At 38.1% G+C, this 18,913-nt stretch overlaps 1 protein-coding gene across 4 annotated transcripts in view; it reads right to left on the reverse strand.

Moving 5' to 3' along the window:
* Positions 1-18,913, reverse strand: part of TNPO2 (transportin 2) — a 41,632-nt gene that overhangs the window by 21,544 nt on the left and 1,175 nt on the right. For all 4 annotated transcript variants that reach the window (XM_081318019.1, XM_081318021.1, XM_081318020.1 and 1 more), the window contains exons 2-14: positions 17,115-17,230; positions 15,694-15,769; positions 13,649-13,798; positions 12,656-12,762; positions 10,874-11,007; positions 9,164-9,245; positions 7,679-7,801; positions 6,285-6,403; positions 4,991-5,051; positions 3,811-3,979; positions 3,019-3,171; positions 2,629-2,854; positions 1,287-1,458 (exon numbers count right to left, since the gene is read on the reverse strand). In XM_081318019.1, coding sequence (XP_081174145.1) covers positions 1,287-1,458; positions 2,629-2,854; positions 3,019-3,171; positions 3,811-3,979; positions 4,991-5,051; positions 6,285-6,403; positions 7,679-7,801; positions 9,164-9,245; positions 10,874-11,007; positions 12,656-12,762; positions 13,649-13,798; positions 15,694-15,769; positions 17,115-17,213 — 1,671 coding nt within the window. In that variant the 5' untranslated portion in view covers positions 17,214-17,230. The remainder of the gene's footprint in view (positions 1-1,286; positions 1,459-2,628; positions 2,855-3,018; positions 3,172-3,810; positions 3,980-4,990; positions 5,052-6,284; positions 6,404-7,678; positions 7,802-9,163; positions 9,246-10,873; positions 11,008-12,655; positions 12,763-13,648; positions 13,799-15,693; positions 15,770-17,114; positions 17,231-18,913) is intronic.

Here is an 18,913-nt window from a genome sequence, read left to right on the forward strand (position 1 = left end):
CACCCCCGCGCACACACCCAATCAGTACTGAAGGCTGTTTTGAGCTGCAGTTCAGTAACAACTAGAAGGCCAGTTTCCTTATGCACTTGATACACAGGCAGACCAACAGCTGTTCAATACAGTCTACAGGCAGTCCTCAACCTACCATTCATTCAGCTACTTTTTGAAGCTGCAATGGCACTGAATGAATGATGGCTAAGACTGGTCCTTGGAGTTCTGGCTATCCCAGCATGGGCATGGTCATGATTGCAACCTGAGCACTTGGCAACCAGTTCACACTTACAACCAGTTGTAGCACATTGCAATCATGTGATCATCATTTGCAAACTTCCCTGCTTGCTTACCCATAAGGTCATAGGGGAAACCAGCAGGGAAGGTCATAGGTCACTGGGGTAAGTCTTCCTGACCTGTGCACCCTTCCTGAGCCCTCTGTACTTGCGCCATGTTGGCTACTTGCACACCCTCGCCAACCGGCACCTTGACTTTTGTACATAGCCTGTGCACCCTCTCTGACATGTACCACTCATGCAGTGCCTTGTGCACTCTTTCCAACTTGTATTGCAACTCGCACTCCCCTGCACCTTCCAACCCACACTTCTTGCAAACCTCACCACCTTGAATTGTACCTGGAGAAACACTGACAATCATCATAGCTCACGAAGCAGAAAAATTTCTAAGTGGTCTTTACAGGCAGGCCCTCTCAAACCAGGAAAGGATGCAATTGATACTCCAGATGGAGCTCTGCAAAGGCCTTTTTGGTTTCTTAAATCCAAGAGCTTCATCACTCTTGAATGGACAAATGCAATTCCATCCATGAATAAAAATATAAGGTCCCCAGATCTAGGTGGTTCTAACATCTACAGCCATTTGGTCTTTGTGGCATTTGAGTTTGCATTAGTTTCTTCCCACTGAGGCTCACACAGCCTCCATGCATTGGGACAGCACTTCAACAAATTATATTATCAAATTATCAAAATATTTGGTGGAAATCCAAGAATTGTAAAAGAGGTGCCCCACTATGGTTTACACTCTTCTGTGTACCATCACATTTTAATTTAAGGATTTCTGTTTTAAAGAAAACAGACATAAGTAGCAGATCCCTTTCCCTCTACTGTTATCCTATTGAGTGGGGGAAAAAATCACAACCTGGATTTGCCTATATTCAAGAATCCTGGCACTAATAGTATTTTATTCAAGTGGGAAAGGAAATAGTTCAACTAATCACAGTCATTAAATGCTAGCAGTTTCTGCTGACACTGCCTGCCAATAGGAAAAAATGTACTAACCGGCTGGTTGAGGTGGTGTCCAACAGAATCAGCCAGAGTGCCAATTGCATCATACAGGATCAGCAAATTCTTGTGCTGGTATTTTCCAAAAGCAAAAACCAAAGTATCCAGAATGAAACTGAGATATGGGACCAATTCTGTGCAAGCTTCCTCCTCAAGGGTGGCAAAAGCACTAAAAAAAAAAGACAATTGGAAGTGAATACAAACCCAAAGGATAACAGCCCCAGGAAGTGAACAGATAAAAACGAAAAGTCAACCCAACACTTTGGTGGTTTTTTGGATAAAAAAAATAGTTTTGTTGTGATAGCCTAATTACTATTTTTGATCTGAAATATAAGGGCATTTCTCTGGATCAGACAGTACGAATACATGACTCATCATGTGATAAGAGCTCAATCATCAAATTCTTCATCATATCCAAAGAAAGCCTCAAGATAATACTAGAAAGCCTTACTATACAGCTCAGACCTGCTTTAGAATATGGGTGGCCAGCCCACACAAACCATATATTCTGGATGCAGGCTGGCAATGTAATAATTATTGTTCTCGCAGTGTTTTTTTTCCTCAGGATTGTAATAGGCAGGCAAAATGAGGTTACACTTTTCCAAGAACCCACTGTAAACCTGCTACTTACATAATGGTAAATAGATGTCATGATCTGAAGCCAAATTGCCAGGAATAAAGGGCATTAGAAAATGTAATACCCTATGCAGCATCTAAGGTAAAGGTAAAGGTTCCCCCGCACATGCGTGGTAGTCGTTTCTGACTCTAGGGGCCGGTGCTCATCTCCGTTTCAAAGCCGAAGAGCCAGCGCTTGTCCGAGGACGTCTCCGTGGTCATGTGGCCGGCATGACTAGACGCCAAAGGCGCACGGAACGCTGTTACCTTCCCACTGTAGTGGTCCCTATTTTTCTACTTGCATTTTTACATGCGTTCGAACTGCTAGGTTGACATTGCAGCATTTATGGTCCCAAAAAATCCATTTATGCTACAGATCCTAAGTTTTATTCAGGGCTACAGATGGAAGCTCAAGGCTTCCAGATACCTTTCTTACCGGGAAGCATTTTTAAGCTCCCTATCAAGCCTAGGAAATAACAACCAGCTGGCACTCTACAACGTCATTTCTACATCTAAGCAGAGGGAACTATGGGTGGTAAAGGATCATCAATGTTTTATTTGCATTTTAATTATTAGCCATTTTGATTACAAATTAATAGAAAAACAAGAGATAGATAAATAAGTAAATAAATAAGAAAGTATATTTGTGCTGATAATGACAAAAAATCTTAAGTCTCCAATGCTGTCCTTCACAGATAACTGAAGCATTCCAGGAGCAGATTACCTGCAAGCAGCCTCTTGCACTCTTTTATTACTGTCAAGAATCCTTTTGAGCAACTCTGTCATCAGAGGCTTGAGATACATGTCTGGGGGTTGGCTTACAACCCAATGTGCATAGCGGCTCAGGGTCCAGCAAGCAATGGAACGCACCAGGGCCTTTTTGTCAGACAGGCACTGGATCAAGTGGGGAATCAGCTCAGGGAGGTAAGGAACCATGCCCTGCATGCAGCCTAGAAATGCAAAAGATGTTTTTAGTACATGATCTAGACATACTCAGGCAAACTAATTAAAACTGTCAATTCCATGGGTTGTTTTTTTTGTTGAAGTGATCACTACTGTCCTTGTCCCTCAATAGAAAGAAATTCTGGCTTAAACTAATAACTTCAGGATTCACCTTCAGCAATCGCCCCTAGGACAAGGATTCCAGACTCCTTGATGACCCACTCAGGATGGAAAAGCAGCCCCTTGAGTAGTGGGAGCAGATGCGGGAGGAGCTCATCTCGAAAGACATTGGCCAACACATCAAGGGCAGCAGCCGAACACTTCCCTGCAAAAGAAATGGGCCTTGTGACAGAAATGACACAAATTCTGAAAGGAGAAAAACTTTTCACGTCAGTAAGTACAAAGAGCTTCTGCGCTAAACCCTGTTATGTCAGAAACTCATTTATTGATTTCAACGGTATGTATTGGAAAATTAAGTATATGCTCTTCTCTCAAGCCCCTGCCAAGATGATGTAAAATTAAGAGTTAAAAAGGGGCAGCCAAAAAGAAGAGTAACAATTGGTTCCCAGTAAAACTTATTTTCTACATCTAATTATCATCTAATTCCATATAACAGCAAAGTAGAAAACGCGTTAACTACTTCATCTACACAGGGCTACAGTTTCAAGTTCAAATAGCACTCTCTCCATTTAACCCACATGCACTATTTCCCAGAATCCACATCCCCGGCATTTTACTCTTCTCGATCCCTAGAGCAGAGGTCCCCAACCTCTTGAGCACCAGGGACCGGTTCTGTGGAGCGAGGTTTTTCTGTGGTTTTGTGTGCTGCCTGCATCTCACGGATGGGACTTTGTTTGTTTGTGCAGACCAGTTGCTGGCATGCTGCAGCCTGGTACTGGTCCACGGACTGGGGATTGGGGACCCCGGCCCTAGAGCACGGCTTAATACTAATCCCCCTACGCACTCAGATTCCAGTCAGACAGCGTGTCGTCGTCATCGTCCTCATCCTCTCCATCTTCCTCATCCTGCAACCGTTCCTCTTCATGCTGCAGAGTAACTGTGCGTGATTTATGAAAGCGAGGTTTGATATCTTGTTCACTATCTGGGATGGCTTCATCCTCCTCCACATCACCCTGTAAGGGGAAAGAGCCTATTATGGAATCTCATTTGATAGGGAATCTCTTTTGCTAGGAAAGCAAAACACCGTATAGTATTCCACTGATTCTTCAATGGAGGACCTTAATTATTCTCTGAAACCTACATGGTTACTCTCTGTATAGAATAGATTCAGGTAAGAAACCAAGTCCATGGATATCATGTTCACTTGCAGCCATCTGCATTTGATTGATGGAAGTCCAATGTATGAAAATACTTCAAATTGCTGACTTAAACTTTGATAAGAGTGAACTACAAGCTTCTCAAGAGGCTTCAGACAATGCTTCTATGGATCAGACAGTACGAATATAACAACCCATCACTGCTGTCAGGTTGAAGGTCATGCATCATTTCCATAAATGCATTTGCTCAGCCTTTTCCTTGCATTTACAAATATCTAATAACCTGTCTTTAAGAGGCAAAAGTCCATGCTATCTGACTTATTGCTATAACACTTTTTTGTTACCTGATATATAAATTAAGAGTGCCAGTTAAGGCACAAGGCTAGAAGCCAGAGACCAGGAATTCTATTCCTACCTTAGATAAAAAGCCAGCTAGGTGACCTTGGGCATCACTCTTTTTCAGCCCTTGGAAGTGGACAATGGAAAACCACTTCTGGAAAAATCTTGCCAAGAAAACTGCAAGAACTAGTCCAGGAGTCATCACTGACATGAAGGGACCTGTATGTGTATGTGCGTGTATTACATTTTCTGCAATAGATAATGTACTTTTTCAGTTTCATAGAAATGAGTGTCTACTATCTTTTTTTTTGCTTTTCCCCCCACTACACCCGGAAGGATGTTCAGCAGTAAAATAGCATAAAAAACCAATGAAGCTGTATTGAAGCTACTATACAACACAGAATATAATTTTAATTAACTTGGCTTAGTAAAGAACTAGGAATAGTGATAAAAAATCAGAAAAGAAAAAAAATTAATAAGCTAAGCAACATAGTATTCCTAAATTGTTTAGATGGTTTAAAGTAATACCTTCAACAATATGATGTCAATTTCTGAATATTTCATGCCCTTCACCAAAATAGGAATCAATCTAGTAAGAGAAAATGAGATAGTTTATCAGGTGAAATCCTGACCCAGAACAATATGGATAACAGCAGCTTTGACAAATAGGAATGAAAATGTATGATTTAAATTTCAATAGCTTCTGAGAGTTCAAAAATATTTTAACTATTTTTAAAAGCAAGGAAGTATTCACACAAGATATCTTGGCTTTTGTTGCTAGGCAAGAAACTACAGCATGTAATAGTAAAGTGTAAAGTCCATTCAGACTTGAATGGTGGTTTAAAAAAGTAATAAACATTCTAGGGCAGTGGTTCTCAGCCATTTCTTCACCACGGACTCCCTTTAAACACCTTTTCTGGCTACGGACCATGGCCATGAACCTCTAAGACTTAACTCAAGATTTAAAATCATAACATTTCTTCAAGCCTTTGCAGACCCCCAGTGACGATATCAGGGACCTCCAGAGGTCTGCAGACCACAGGCTGAGAACCACTGTCCTAGGGCAAGACCAGATCTAGTGGGTTAAAGCTACAAAGAAGGTGGTTCGAGCCAGAAATCAGGAATACTTTATAAATGTAAGAACGGTTAATCAGTTAAATAGGCCATTACATTATGCAGTGATTTCTCTTTCATAAAGAGAGCCTGGATGTTTATTGATCAGAAATGTTGTACTGTATTCTGCACTGAACAAGGGATTGGTTTTCTAATTTTCTAATTCTTTAAATTCATATTAATAAGTGAGGATTATAGAAATATAACAAGTTTACATGACCAACCGTCTTCTCCCATCTTTGTTATTAATAACTAGTTCAGTGACATTTGGCTTGGTGAAGTCTAAAGTTTAGTTTATGCTGAGAGACACTATCCATCTGGAATGAAATAGCTGTGGTCTATTTCTCCTGAAAATACTCCTTTGGACCAAAGGGATATATACTATTTTCATTTCAATATTCTGTTATTTTATTCCATTAGTTTCTCTAAAGAAAGCTCACAAACATATACATTAAGCTATATGTGTTTAATATACAGTTTTAATATAAACTATCCAGCCTAGCTGAAACTCAAATAAGCAAAATCAGCTTAGTGGCAGCTAAGTCTTCTTCTGCTTCCTTTTTGCACAGAGCTTCTGTTAAGAAAGGATACAATAGCGGAGCCATCTGCAAGTTTTCACAATGTAAATATCAAATCACTTGCTACATGAAAACAAAGTCCACGCATCAAAAAGTAGACAGTGCACTGCTGCTGCTATTAAATTACTCACTGTACTAAAGGTGAAGATAGCACCTCTTTGCAGATGGGTTGCTCAGCCAACGTCAGCCAGAATTCACAAGCTTCCAATGCCACATTTTCATCACTGTCCTGAGTCCTCTCAAGCATATACTGTCACAGACAAAACCACAGACATAAAACCTTTGATTCAAGAAACCATTATTTTTGCTTTGTATTTGCTATATCTGTCTTACAGAATACTAAAATTCCTGCAAAAAGGAGTATAGGTATTCCTTGACTTACTCATTTACTGACTATTCTTAAATATTTTCTTTAAGAAAACCTCCAACATTCATTATGATTATACTAATAGTATTATTTAATGACTTGTAAAATTAATTAATTTCTCCTGCTGTAGAAATAGGGTTGTACTTGAAGGAATATTAATTTGTGGGCTTTAATTCTGAAGGCTTTGGAGGGAAAGAAAACCCAGGTTGGAAGTAAATAATTTCATTTTTGAATAGAGAATACAGGTAGTCCTTAACTTGCAACATTCTATTTAGCGACTGTTTGAAATTACAACAGCGCTGCAAAAAGTGCCTTGTGACTGTTTTTCACATGAATGTTACAGCATCCCCCAGGGTCATGTGATCAAAATTCAGAGTACTGGCAACTGACTCATCTTTATGACAGTTGCAGTGTCCTTAGGTCATGTGATTAACGTTTGCAACCTTTTGACAAGCAACGTCAATGGGGAAGCCAGATTCACTTAACAACAGTGCAAGAAAGGTTGAAAATGGGGCAAACCTCACTTTTAACAAATATCTCACTTAGCAATTGAAATTTTGGGCCCAATTATGGTTGTAAGTCGAGGACTACCTGCAGTTGGTAGTGGCCTGATACTTATTTGCTTGGGACTTGTCACATAAGTAGCATAAATCAGTGAGAATGAACTTTTCTATGAACCAGTGGAGCAACACCAGCGGCTAGCACACATTATCCCTTTCTTGTTTGTGTTTTCCAAAAAACTGGTGAACAAGTATCAACTTCCAGAAGAATTTTGCACAATGTAAACAAAAAGTTCAGATTGGATGGTGCAGGGTCACATATTTCTTGTATTTTTGTTCATTCAGCTTCTTTGGTAATCATCGTAAACATTACGTTTGGTAAACATCAACAAGGTGAATAGTTGTCAGGAATCGGTAAATGCTGCGTGACATCCAAAATGTTGCAGCACGCCACCTCTGATATGCGTGTTGTAGGCTTGCTATGATTGGTTTAGAGCAGACATGTCAAACTCATGACGTCACGTGACATCGCACAACCTATCGGAGCTTTTTCCCCATTGCCGGCAATGGGGTTTCCTGGTGACGGGTCTGGCCCTTGGGCCGGCAGTTTGACACCCCTGGTTTAGAGGGACCAACTCTGTAAAGCAAGAGTACTTACTTGGATGATACTATGCATGTGAGGGATCAGTCGGTCAATTCGCACTTCTAACAGCATTACTAATGCTCTGCAAACATTCTTTCGAACCTCAGGATCTTCATCTACTGCCAAGGCAAATAAGTGCTGCCAAGAAGGGGGAAAAATTACTTTAAGTCAAGAATCCAATGCCATCTTCAAGAATTGGACAAATACTTGGATCTTCTAGAACTGTTGTAGCCTAGATAGAAAACCTTCCCTTCTATGCAGAAAAACATTACAATCTGTGTTCTTTGTCAATACAGAAATGCATTTATTTTTCATGCAACTCAAGCCAAGTGCAAGTAGTGCCAAAGCTTAGTATTTCTAACAAGTGGACACATGGTGACAATAAAGTTAGTAAAGCAAAAACAAGTGTGTACGGAAAGAAAACAGAAAAGCCTCAAGCTTACTGTTTGTTGTACACCTTATGAACATTCAGGTTTTTCACAGACACTATCTGCCTATTTTCAAGTAGAGAGGTAGCACAAAACAGTGACCTCAGTATGCATAGTTGAGGCTGTATTATATTTTCCTATATTTAGGGAAAGGAATATGTTGGTATTAAGAACCAAATACCTTTCTCTCTGAACTGGACCCTGTATTTTCTAAGGATACCTCTGCCCATGGATATGTAACTGCAGTAAAAAGAAATTACTAAAACGTAGAAAACTAAGGATGAAAATGTTGAAATCCTTATCTTCCTTTAAAAAATCATATTAAGCACTAGACAAAAAAAACCAAGACCTGATACTGCCTATGGTTACAATAGTAGAGAAATATAACAATCACAGAAGAAAATCTGATCATGTGTTGCAAGGTTAAAGAACTGTTAATTCAATGACATCAAACTTTGCTCTGAAGAATCTTGGCATTTCTTAAAATTTTTGAGGCCTCCTCAACCTACACATAAGCCAGTAAATAAATTTCCAAAAAACAATTCCACAGTTTCTTCCCACCATCGTTCAGATACAGAAAACATTTGGTATGTTTCCAGTTTCAGGGTACTTGATCCAAAAACTGCAATAATCAGAAAGAAAATCTCTGGAAGATGTTCACAGATTTCTTTTTAAGATGAAGTGACTTCCCCTTAATTAAAGGAAGAGAATATACCTGGGTTTGGGAAAGCTCATAAGTCAGGAGCTGCAATTTTCCCCTCTCATCCATAAAGTTATGTTATAATGACATTACAAAGGGAGTTTTGCCTTAATTTTAAAGATGCCTTTTTAATTTTTAGAAGTCTGTAAAGTCTATCAGAAACTTCTGAGTTTATTATAGTTGCTCACCAAGGTTACACAAGAAGTGTTGCAAGATGGAAGGAATCTGGGAGTTGGAGAAAAAGGATTTGGGAATTACCCACCTGTACTCGAAAATTATAATACTGATAAGTCCATAAAACACCTAATACTTAAGTGGACTGTAAAAACTCAACCTTCAAAACAACTGTTGACCTAGTTTAATTCCACTCACCTCAATAAATGTATCAATGTTATCCATCAAGGCCTGGGCCCTCTCCATGATGAACTGGTTGACACAAGCAATAGCATGTGACCTAAGGAACAGAAAACAACAGCTTTAAAAATATTTGGTTTAACCTTTGCTATTGACTTCAGTAATTTACTAACAACATGATATAATCTCAAGTAAGTTCTGGACAACCAATATTTTGTTCTAAAAATAGATCAGATTTAACAATTTCCTTTACTTATTTCTACAGGTAACTCTTGACTTATGGTGGCCAAAATTGAGCCCAACTTTTCTGTTGCTAAGCGAATCATTTAAGTGAGTTTTGCCCCATTTTACAACCTTTCTTGCCACAGTTATTAAGTGAATCACTGCAATTGTTATGTTAGCAACACAGTTAAGTGGACCTGGCTTCCCCATTGATTTTGCTTGTCAGAAGGTTGCAAAAGGTGACTACGCAACCCCGGGGACACTGCAAACATCATAAAGTCCTTCGGGAATAAGGCGGTATAGAAATTTAATTAAATAAAATTAATTAATTAATTAATTAACAGTAAAACTGATGATCAAAATAATTTGTTTCATTCTATTAAAGCCTAACAAAATAGAAAATATATTTTTACATTACTAAAATGGTAACTATGTTACAAGGATAGTTCCAAAGATTAAAATATGTCACTATATAACAATAAATGTTCTTTTTCACTTGGCACTCTATGGCAGGGGTGTCAAACTCGCAATGTCACATGACGTGTTGCGACATATCATGACTTTTTTTTTCCATAGCCAGCAATGGGGTGGGCGCGGTTTTGAAATGACGCATCCGGCCCATGGACTGGCAGTTTGACACCCCTGCTGTATAGGGAACATTCAGAGAATCTTGCTTTTGGAAGCCTGGATATGACAAGCAGCACGTTCTATCAACTTTGCTTTTCCGCTCATGTAATCAAGGGGCCTAATCTGAAAACTGCAATTACGAACATTTTCTTCAATTGGAAACTGTATTCCAAGCAATTCAGGATGCAAAACCCAATGCTCACATACCTATTATTGTTTACTAGCAATTTACTTTATCACCTGTTATGTGTAAACTAGAGACCTTCAGTTAATGGTGGTTTCTAATTAGTTCCATTACTTGTAAAGAAAGAAAAAAATTCCCACCAGGAACAAGGAAACTGCTTCCATTTATACTACTTTTATGTCCTGATTTATTTCAACCAGAACCTTTGGCTTAGTGTCGTAAGTTTATGAAGCTATCTAGATTCACATATTACACTAAACTATCAGATTTTTTGTCCTTTCTTTTTAATATGACTTGGTCACCGTACTTTGCAAAATCATTCTTAATGGGTTAGCATCATATGAACTTAGAAAACTGTGGCTGAATTACCCACAAGTACCGTGGTTAATTATTGTAATGAGTGGACCTTGACTGTCAGCACTCTCCAGGTTGCTAAGAAAACTGAGAATTGGAAATCAATCTAATAGGAGCCTCCAAAGATCAGTAAGACTAGTTTAGATATCTGAGCAACTTGCCAAAAATACTACTAATTTTATGACAGACAAAATATTTGAAATTGGATAGCAATATGATTTTGGTTTATTCAATCAAAAAGCAGTAAATATATTACAAAAAGCTTTAATTACTATCTTTGATTTTAATCCAAAATGGCACATTCCACTAAACGTTTTATTGATGCTAGAACAGATACATGCCTAATTTTGGGGCTGCAATGCTTGAAGAACTGAAGGAACTTTGGGATCATGACATTAAGAGGCCGATTGAGGGCATCGCTGTCCAGGAGCTCAGCAGAATCTTCACAGATCTTCTGTAAGGCACCAAATGCCCCCTATAGAATATTGCAATATTTAGTAACAAATATATGGAGTTGAAAAACAGGCAAAGATCATCTAAAATTCATTTGAATGCCTACATCTTGGCTCTGCTCCTCAAATTGATTTTCTAACATGAGCAGTATTCACTCTGTGCCAAAGAGAAGAGACAAGCTGCCAATTTGAAGGAACGTGTTGTCCTCTTACCCAGAGCCAGACTTCCTACGCAACAACCTGGTTATGTGCCATTCTAGTGGCTAAATAGCTGAAGAGATTGCAGGAGGAGTACCAATTGGATTGTTCTTTAAAAAATAAACACACTGCATTTTTTATCAGTAAAAACTGTGAGCACATGGATATATTCTTAGAATACCTATATTTCCAAGATGCAAATGTTTAACTTGATTTTTTTTAGAGTACCAGTTGCATCTGATACTGCCCAACTACCTTTTTCCCCCACATATCTCTCATTTTAACTAGGAAATTTTACAATGAAAAATTGCACAGTAAAACAAGAATACAGGTAGTCCTCAACTTGCAGACACAATGGAGTTCCAAATTTCAGTCGTAGGTCAGATGTGACTCTTTTCAGGATGGTCATAAAGTGAACTGTATTGTCATTAAGCAAATCTATTCTTCTGAATGGGTGAGGTTTTTGCTAGAAACAGCAAAAAAGAAAAATGCAGTCATGTGACTGCAGGATGCTGCAACCAGTTGTAAATGCAAGTTGCCAAGTTCCCCAAATGCAATCACATGATGTGGGGTAGGGGTGAGGCAGCTGTTGTAAGTTTTAGGATAGGTCAGTTGAACAGTTATTGACCAATTGGTTGAGAGTCAAGGACTACCTGTATCACACTGTGTACAGTAAGAACACATTTCTGAAATATGATACTACATTTTCAAAAAATTGTGAACACCATCTAATACCAGCTAGGCTTTTAAAAATATTCCATTAACTTCATAAATACTAAAAACACCAATATTGTATCTTATCCCATCTTATCTATCTTAGAGGGGCACAAGCGCCAAGTGCTTAAGACGCTGGGCTTGTGGACAGCAAGGCTGGCATTCAAGACAGTACCGTGTGATGGAATGAGCTTCCGTTAATGGCCCCAGCTCCTGACCATTTGAAAGCATGCAAATTGCAAGTAGATAAAAGGGCACCATTTTGGTGGGAAAGTAACAGTGATGTGTGCACCTTCAGCATATAGTTATGCCAGCCACATGACCATGGGAATGTCTTCCAACAACATTGGCTCTTTGGCTGTGAATCAGAGATGAGTACCGGCCCCTAGAGTTGGACAAGACTGGAAGGGGAAACCTTGTCTGTCTATCTAATTTTAAAACTGCCATTGCCCTCACAGAGGGACTCTCTCTGACGTTTACTCATCAGAAAGAGTAAACTCACAATAGCTGATTACTGAGAAGACATAGGATTCCAATGAACAGGAAGCGACTAGTAAATTAGAAGTTCAATATATTAATATATTATACCTAGCAAAAACTGAAAAATCCTTAACACACTAAATAAAATATGGCTTCTGGCATCACTTACACTAGCTTTCTTAGGAAAATTTCAGTGCCAAATCTATACTCTATAGCCATAGTTAAGACCATCTTGCTGGCTCAAGCCATCAATTAATTCTATGCAGTTGCCCCACTCACTTCACATGTGTTGTAATCTTCAGAATTAAGTAAATTGCAGAGTTGGGGCAGAAGCTCTGGCCACATCTGCAGTTCTCCTTTGGAAGCAATTGTTGTGATAAGAATACCTGCCGAAAGAAAGAACAAACTACAAGATCACCTCACAAGCCAATTTCTCATATAAGAACTTTGATTTTATAATGCTTGCTATAAAAAAAATAGATGAATTTTCTGTTACCTATCATTCACTGGGGCTGAGCGCCACTGATTCCTCAGCTAATCTAACAGAAAACATGCTAAGACTGTTAAAGCAACTGAGACATACTAGGAGGAATTATTATTTAAAGGTAACTAAAGTGTGCAAATCCTTTATGCTACATGTTAATTTTTGGAGAGCCAACAATTGGGGTAAATAAAACGTTTACCCTTTAAATTGTAATTTTTTGCCCTTAAGGAGAATATGCTATGCTATGCTATGACTAAGGTCTATATAGACAAATCCAGTTTACACCGTCTACTTGCTTCATATCTGTTGAGCCCAATCACCCTACTTTTTATAAGTGTTCCTATACACAGTGGGAGGTAGACAAGTTCCAATTTGCACAGTTAGCTGACCATTACAAGTTGAAGTAGAGTCTTATTAAATAATTCTGCTTTTAATTAAAACACTTTCACAGCACTAATTTAGTATAGCCCTCCCTTTCTAATAACAAAGAGCAGCTCTTCAGAAATAATGTTTAAAAGATGGCTGGGAGTTTACAGGAGAGAAAACAGCACCTATCTGAAACTCTTCAAAGTACCTATGTCTCTATCCAGTATTGATATGCATAGCTGCTAATTGCAGTTTCAATATAATCCTGGGAAGAAAAAAAACACCACTGCTGCTGCACAAAGTTGCAGACAGATTCTATTTTCACATTCCAATATGCTCCATAACTTGTTTCATATTCAAAACATAGCACAGATTAACTCTAGTTAGTAATTCATCCTTATTAGCTTCTTACCACTACTCACCAATTGTAGCTCTTATAAGAGAAGAAGCATCCCCAATGTTGTTAAGACACTCTTGCTTAATAAATTCAGCAACAGGCTGGGGGAAACTCTGATAGTGAGCTTTCACATTGTTCTTCAGGATCAAGCCACTCAGAGAACGGGTAGGTTCATCTGTTTTTAAAGAGATCAGTGGGATTAGAACTAAATGTTATGAGATGTTACATAAAATTACGGAAATGTTTTAGGTAATAACATGCAAAAAACAAATAGAAGTGATGTAAATAAAGACACTGGGGAAAAAAAAATGGATTCAACAACTGGCTGACTGCCGTACAATGAAGCTATGTATACCCAAAAAGTAATGCAGTCTATGTATGCACGTGCATTTCATTAACTTCCTTCTGAATGTCTTAAAAGACATCCGTAAGGTTATGCACCTATAAATCTCTCATATACTTTGGACTGCAAAACTATGTCTGAACTAACATCTGATCCTGCTATCATGGGAGTAAGTTCATTAACCAAGCTGTGTTGAAAAGGGTCACAGTCTGACCTCCCATTTAGCCAAGAAATTTAGCAGCATGACTGGATTTTGGTTCTACGGTGCAATTCAGCATTTGTGTTCCTTCTTTAGTCTTATGTAATATATACACTTCCAGATTTTAAGAAATTTGACAGTACCATTGTTGATGTTCTCAGCTAAGTTATATCAATTTCCATTCAAGTTATGTTTTCCTTGTTATATTTATTAGCCTATAATTCAGAACAGAGCTGAAGATCATATTATTTCAATTAAAATTTAAATCAAGATTCATGGATTATTCAAAACAGTACTTTTTTAGTTTCAGTGTACCAAAGTATTATAAATGATAGGGTAAACACTACTGCCTGGATACCAACAATGAAAACTTAGTATTAGCCTTTTAGTAGATTAAATTTTATTAAAAAAGAACGTAAGGCCGGGTGACTATAAGGGGAACCTGTGCTATATGAACCCAGTTTTCACAAAAATAAATGAGGGCATTTTAATATACCAATAAATCTTGTGTATGGAATTAAATGATTCTTTGTTCCTACGTTATCCAACAAAACTGCCAAAGCTTTAAGAGGGAAAAAAAAGGTAAAATTATTAGAGTTATTTCACTCAGGAGTCTCACTAGTTTCTAGTACAAACAGCAGCTTATTACAAATTATTGTAAAGATCCAAACAACTTCAATCTTTTTTGTATACTTAAAAATCAGGGCACTACATACCTTTGGTCATCAGTCACAGAACACCTTTATCTATAGGATTTCTTGCAAGTTAATTTATATGTTTACAATGGGCTTGTCTTCTTCTTACCTTATTCTAGAATCTAGATTCTTTCACTGGAGCTCTTCCAAAAGCTCAGCCTATTAACCCTTGCTCTGCCATTTTGAAGGGGGAGCATAGCTTCAAGGGAGCAGCATTAAACAAAACAAAGGAAGCTCGACTTTTTGATTCCTGAAATCCTCCCTTGCTTTCTAAGCCATTTAGAGCACCAAATTATCAGTCACAGATTAAAAGGGAAATCTCCTTTAAGATGTTAAATCAGGCAGTTTTCCAACATTACTCAAAGCTAAACATGCCATATCACTTAAGTCAAAATCTAATTTTCCTCAAATATTCCAATGGCCAGTTAAAGACATTATTTTTTTTTATTTTAATTCCATTTATATCCCGCCCTTCTCCGAAGACTCAGGGCGGCTTACAAGCTTAGCAGTAGCCTTCATTCTATGTATATGCCTGCTTATTAGGGCTTTCACACACACCCCAAGCAGCATTATTACAAAGTCAGCTTAATTGCCCCCAACAATCTGGGTCCTCATTTTACCTACCTCGGAAGGATGGAAGGCTGAGTCAACCTTGAGCCTGGTGGGATGCGAACCTGCACTAATTGCAGGCAGCTGGTGTTACTTAAGGAGGCATTAGCCCACTGCTCCACCAAGTATTAAGTATTGTATCCCATTATTATACAGACTATATAATATATATAATATAGGTTTTTTTTTTAAAAAAAGTGTTGTAATAGATTTGATAGACATACCCTCAGATTTCAGTCGTGTCAGAACAAATATCAAATAGTTATTGAAATCAGGGAACTGGTTGAGCTGTTTCAGTTTCTGTAGCATTAGTTAAGAATTCATTCATTCATAATATGTTCTGACTAAAAGTCTCCAAAAGCCCATATATATTTTTTTCAGCCACAGATGTAGTAATAGACGACCATATTGCCCTATGACTGCAGCTTTTTGCCACCTGGGGTTTGCCAGATACGCTGGAATGCGAATTCCATAATCCCCCAGCCAGCCCATTACAGGCGGCTACATCAAGAATAGGCCACTGCCAGAGGAACCACTTTCAGGTTTGTTTTCTGCTACCACTATTTTAGACCAGGAGTCTGTGACCTAGGTTACGGTCAAGTCCCCAAACCCCTTATTCTTTGCCTTACATATATACTCTACTTTGGGGGCCTGTCATTCTGCTGGGGGGAGGGGGAGCTTTTTACTCTCTCCTCCTGCCTCCATCCCTTTGAGAAAGGAATGTCTCCCTTATCAGGGAGTCGGTCACAGAGAAATGAAACTGGAGGTGACCCTGAGATGCCCACCAACTGTGCCAGTTACCCACTCTTCAGGCCACCTGTGGATTGGCTGGATTTCAAATGGACATTGTGAGGAGGAGGAGGAATATTGCTTGCTTAACTATACCGTTTCGGTGGGCTTTTTCATCTGTGGGCTTTTCCACAGATCTCACCCTGACTTCCCTACTGTCAGTGACCCCTAATAAAAGTATCCTTATGAGACAATGTCATTTTCAAGAGTTCTGCTTTCTTGGGTGGTTAATTGAAGTGGGTCCTTACAATGATAAAAACAATCAATATTACCGCTGGTCCAGAAATACAGGAATTACAGCCCCAAATATATGGAAAAATAGTATGTTGGGAAAGTTGTTAACAAAATGTCTATCTCATTAGTAATTACAGGTAGTCCTCGACTTATAACACAATTGACCCCAAAGTTTCCACTGAGAACTGAGGCAGTTATTGAGTTTTGCTCCATTTTATGACCTTTTTGCCACAACTGTTAACAAATCACTGCAATTAAGTGAATCGTGTAGCTGAGGCTGCTTGTCAGAAACCAGCTGGGAAGGTTACAAATGGTGATCATGACTCCTGGACAATGTAACTGTCATAAATACATGCCAGTTGAAAAGTGCCCAAATTTTGATCACATGACCATGGGGATGCTATAACGGTCATAAGTGTGAAAAACAATCATAGATCACTTTTTTTCAATGCCATAGTAACTTTGAACAGTCACCAAACAAATGGGGATAGGTCGAGGGTTACCTGTATTCCCCAATGTGACATATTATTTTTCTCCCTCTATTCTTTAAGCTCATTGCCTGCATTTTGTTCTTTTTAAATCTCAAGCAATACTGTAGCAATGCTAATTAGTTCAAGGATACATCTTGCACAATACGCTGGGTTGCTGTGTTTGGAGACTGGGAATCTTTGAGTAACTGAAGAACTTGCTGGAGACCCTGTTCATCTGGTTGCCAGTCCATGATGGAAAACTGCCTATCTGTAGGTAGAAAAATTATTAAAACATAAATTAAAAGCAGTTATACACATACAAGCAAAGCTAACAGCAAACCTCCTTAAGAATGCAACCTGGAAATCAATCTACATGCAAAATTATATAAGCTACCCACATATGGCATCAGTGCTTTATAAACCAGACAGTCCACACAGATAAACTTTACTTCATTCCAGCCTAGTTTATATTCTAGGAAGAAAGGATGCAATGTAAATCTAAGATTTGGCTTATGGGGCTTAAAAACACACTGTATTAATAAAGAAAGGTGACAATTTAATTCAATATTTCTATGGTGGAGGATATGTTGAAGACCAGCCAAAGAGTTTCTCTAATGGAAATATTTCATATTTCATCAACAAAGTACTTTTATGCAATATAATACTCTACATGAACTTTATAAATAAAATTGCTATGGTTCCTTGTGAAAACAGAAGAATATACAAGACAGAATAAATGAAATCTAGCAGGAACTTTTATCTACAATATCGAAGACATTTTTTTCAAAGAAAATCAATTAGAGGCTACTAGAAAAATATGAGGCACCAGAGTCAAAATCTACTTATGACTCAGCACACATTTAGTCATGGTGGGGCAGAAGGAACTATTTGCTTCCATGTTTTTCCATATAGAGATCTGGTAGGGAAGGACTTACACTGAAATAAACAGGGAAAAAATTACATGAAGACAGCAAAGGAAGTAAATACAGAGAATGATATCGGATGATGCCTTAATTAATCTTTCAAAAATGATAATTAAAGATTAAAAAAACTACATTCTCTAAACTCAGCAACTTATTTGTCTCCCCCTTCTCCTCCAGCTTCACTTTCAGACTTTAGCTAAACTCTTGGTAGATCTGCTTCCTCATCCCAAAATATTTAAATGACCAGCTTTGCCATGAAATGTAACAGATTTTTCAGTCTGTTTGAGCACATAAACTCATCATACATGTCAAATGCTTATTGTTGCAGTCAACCCTGTTATCTCTCATGAAGTAGTCCAATTATTTCCAAGCTCTGATATTTTGTATCTCAGGAAAAAAAAAACCCTTCATATTCAGTGATACACATTTGTGAGATTTCTACATACACCCAATATTCTATGATAGAGGACTAAACAAAACTATAACTTCTAGATCTGTATTTTTCTTTACATTTCAATCAAGATTATAAAAATCCATGGGACCTGCTCTTCCTCCTTTAAAAGTCCCCCTTTCTTCTATTGTTTTGTAAGCTTTTTATGTCATAGGTTCCCATACACCCATTTTTAAAAAGATCATATTACCATGACCTAATGCAAGGAAACTTTCTATTGCTTTTGGACTGAATAGCACAATACTATTCCAAAATAAGGTTAAAAGATTTACAGTAAAACCCAGGGTATTATTGGAAACAGGTACTTAAGGATAAGCTATTTATAAAGCCCTAAGAACAGAAAACACAAGGCAAGCTTTGGTACGGGGGGGGGGGGGGGGAAATCAGTATATGGAACCTTCAATTCTCAAGAAATATATTTAAGAATCAAGAGTTGCTAAACAGCAGACATTTGCACTTGCAAATTGGCAAAAACTCCCAATAATTTTAAACAGTAACAAAGAAAAAAAAAGGTTCTACTAAGGTAAGCTCTTAAAATCAAGCATAAATGCTTTGAAAAGAGATCATAAACAGGGGG

The sequence above is a fragment of the Vipera berus genome (assembly GCF_964194415.1).
Source record: "Vipera berus genome assembly, chromosome: 2".
In the NCBI taxonomy this organism is placed as follows: domain Eukaryota; kingdom Metazoa; phylum Chordata; class Lepidosauria; order Squamata; family Viperidae; genus Vipera; species Vipera berus.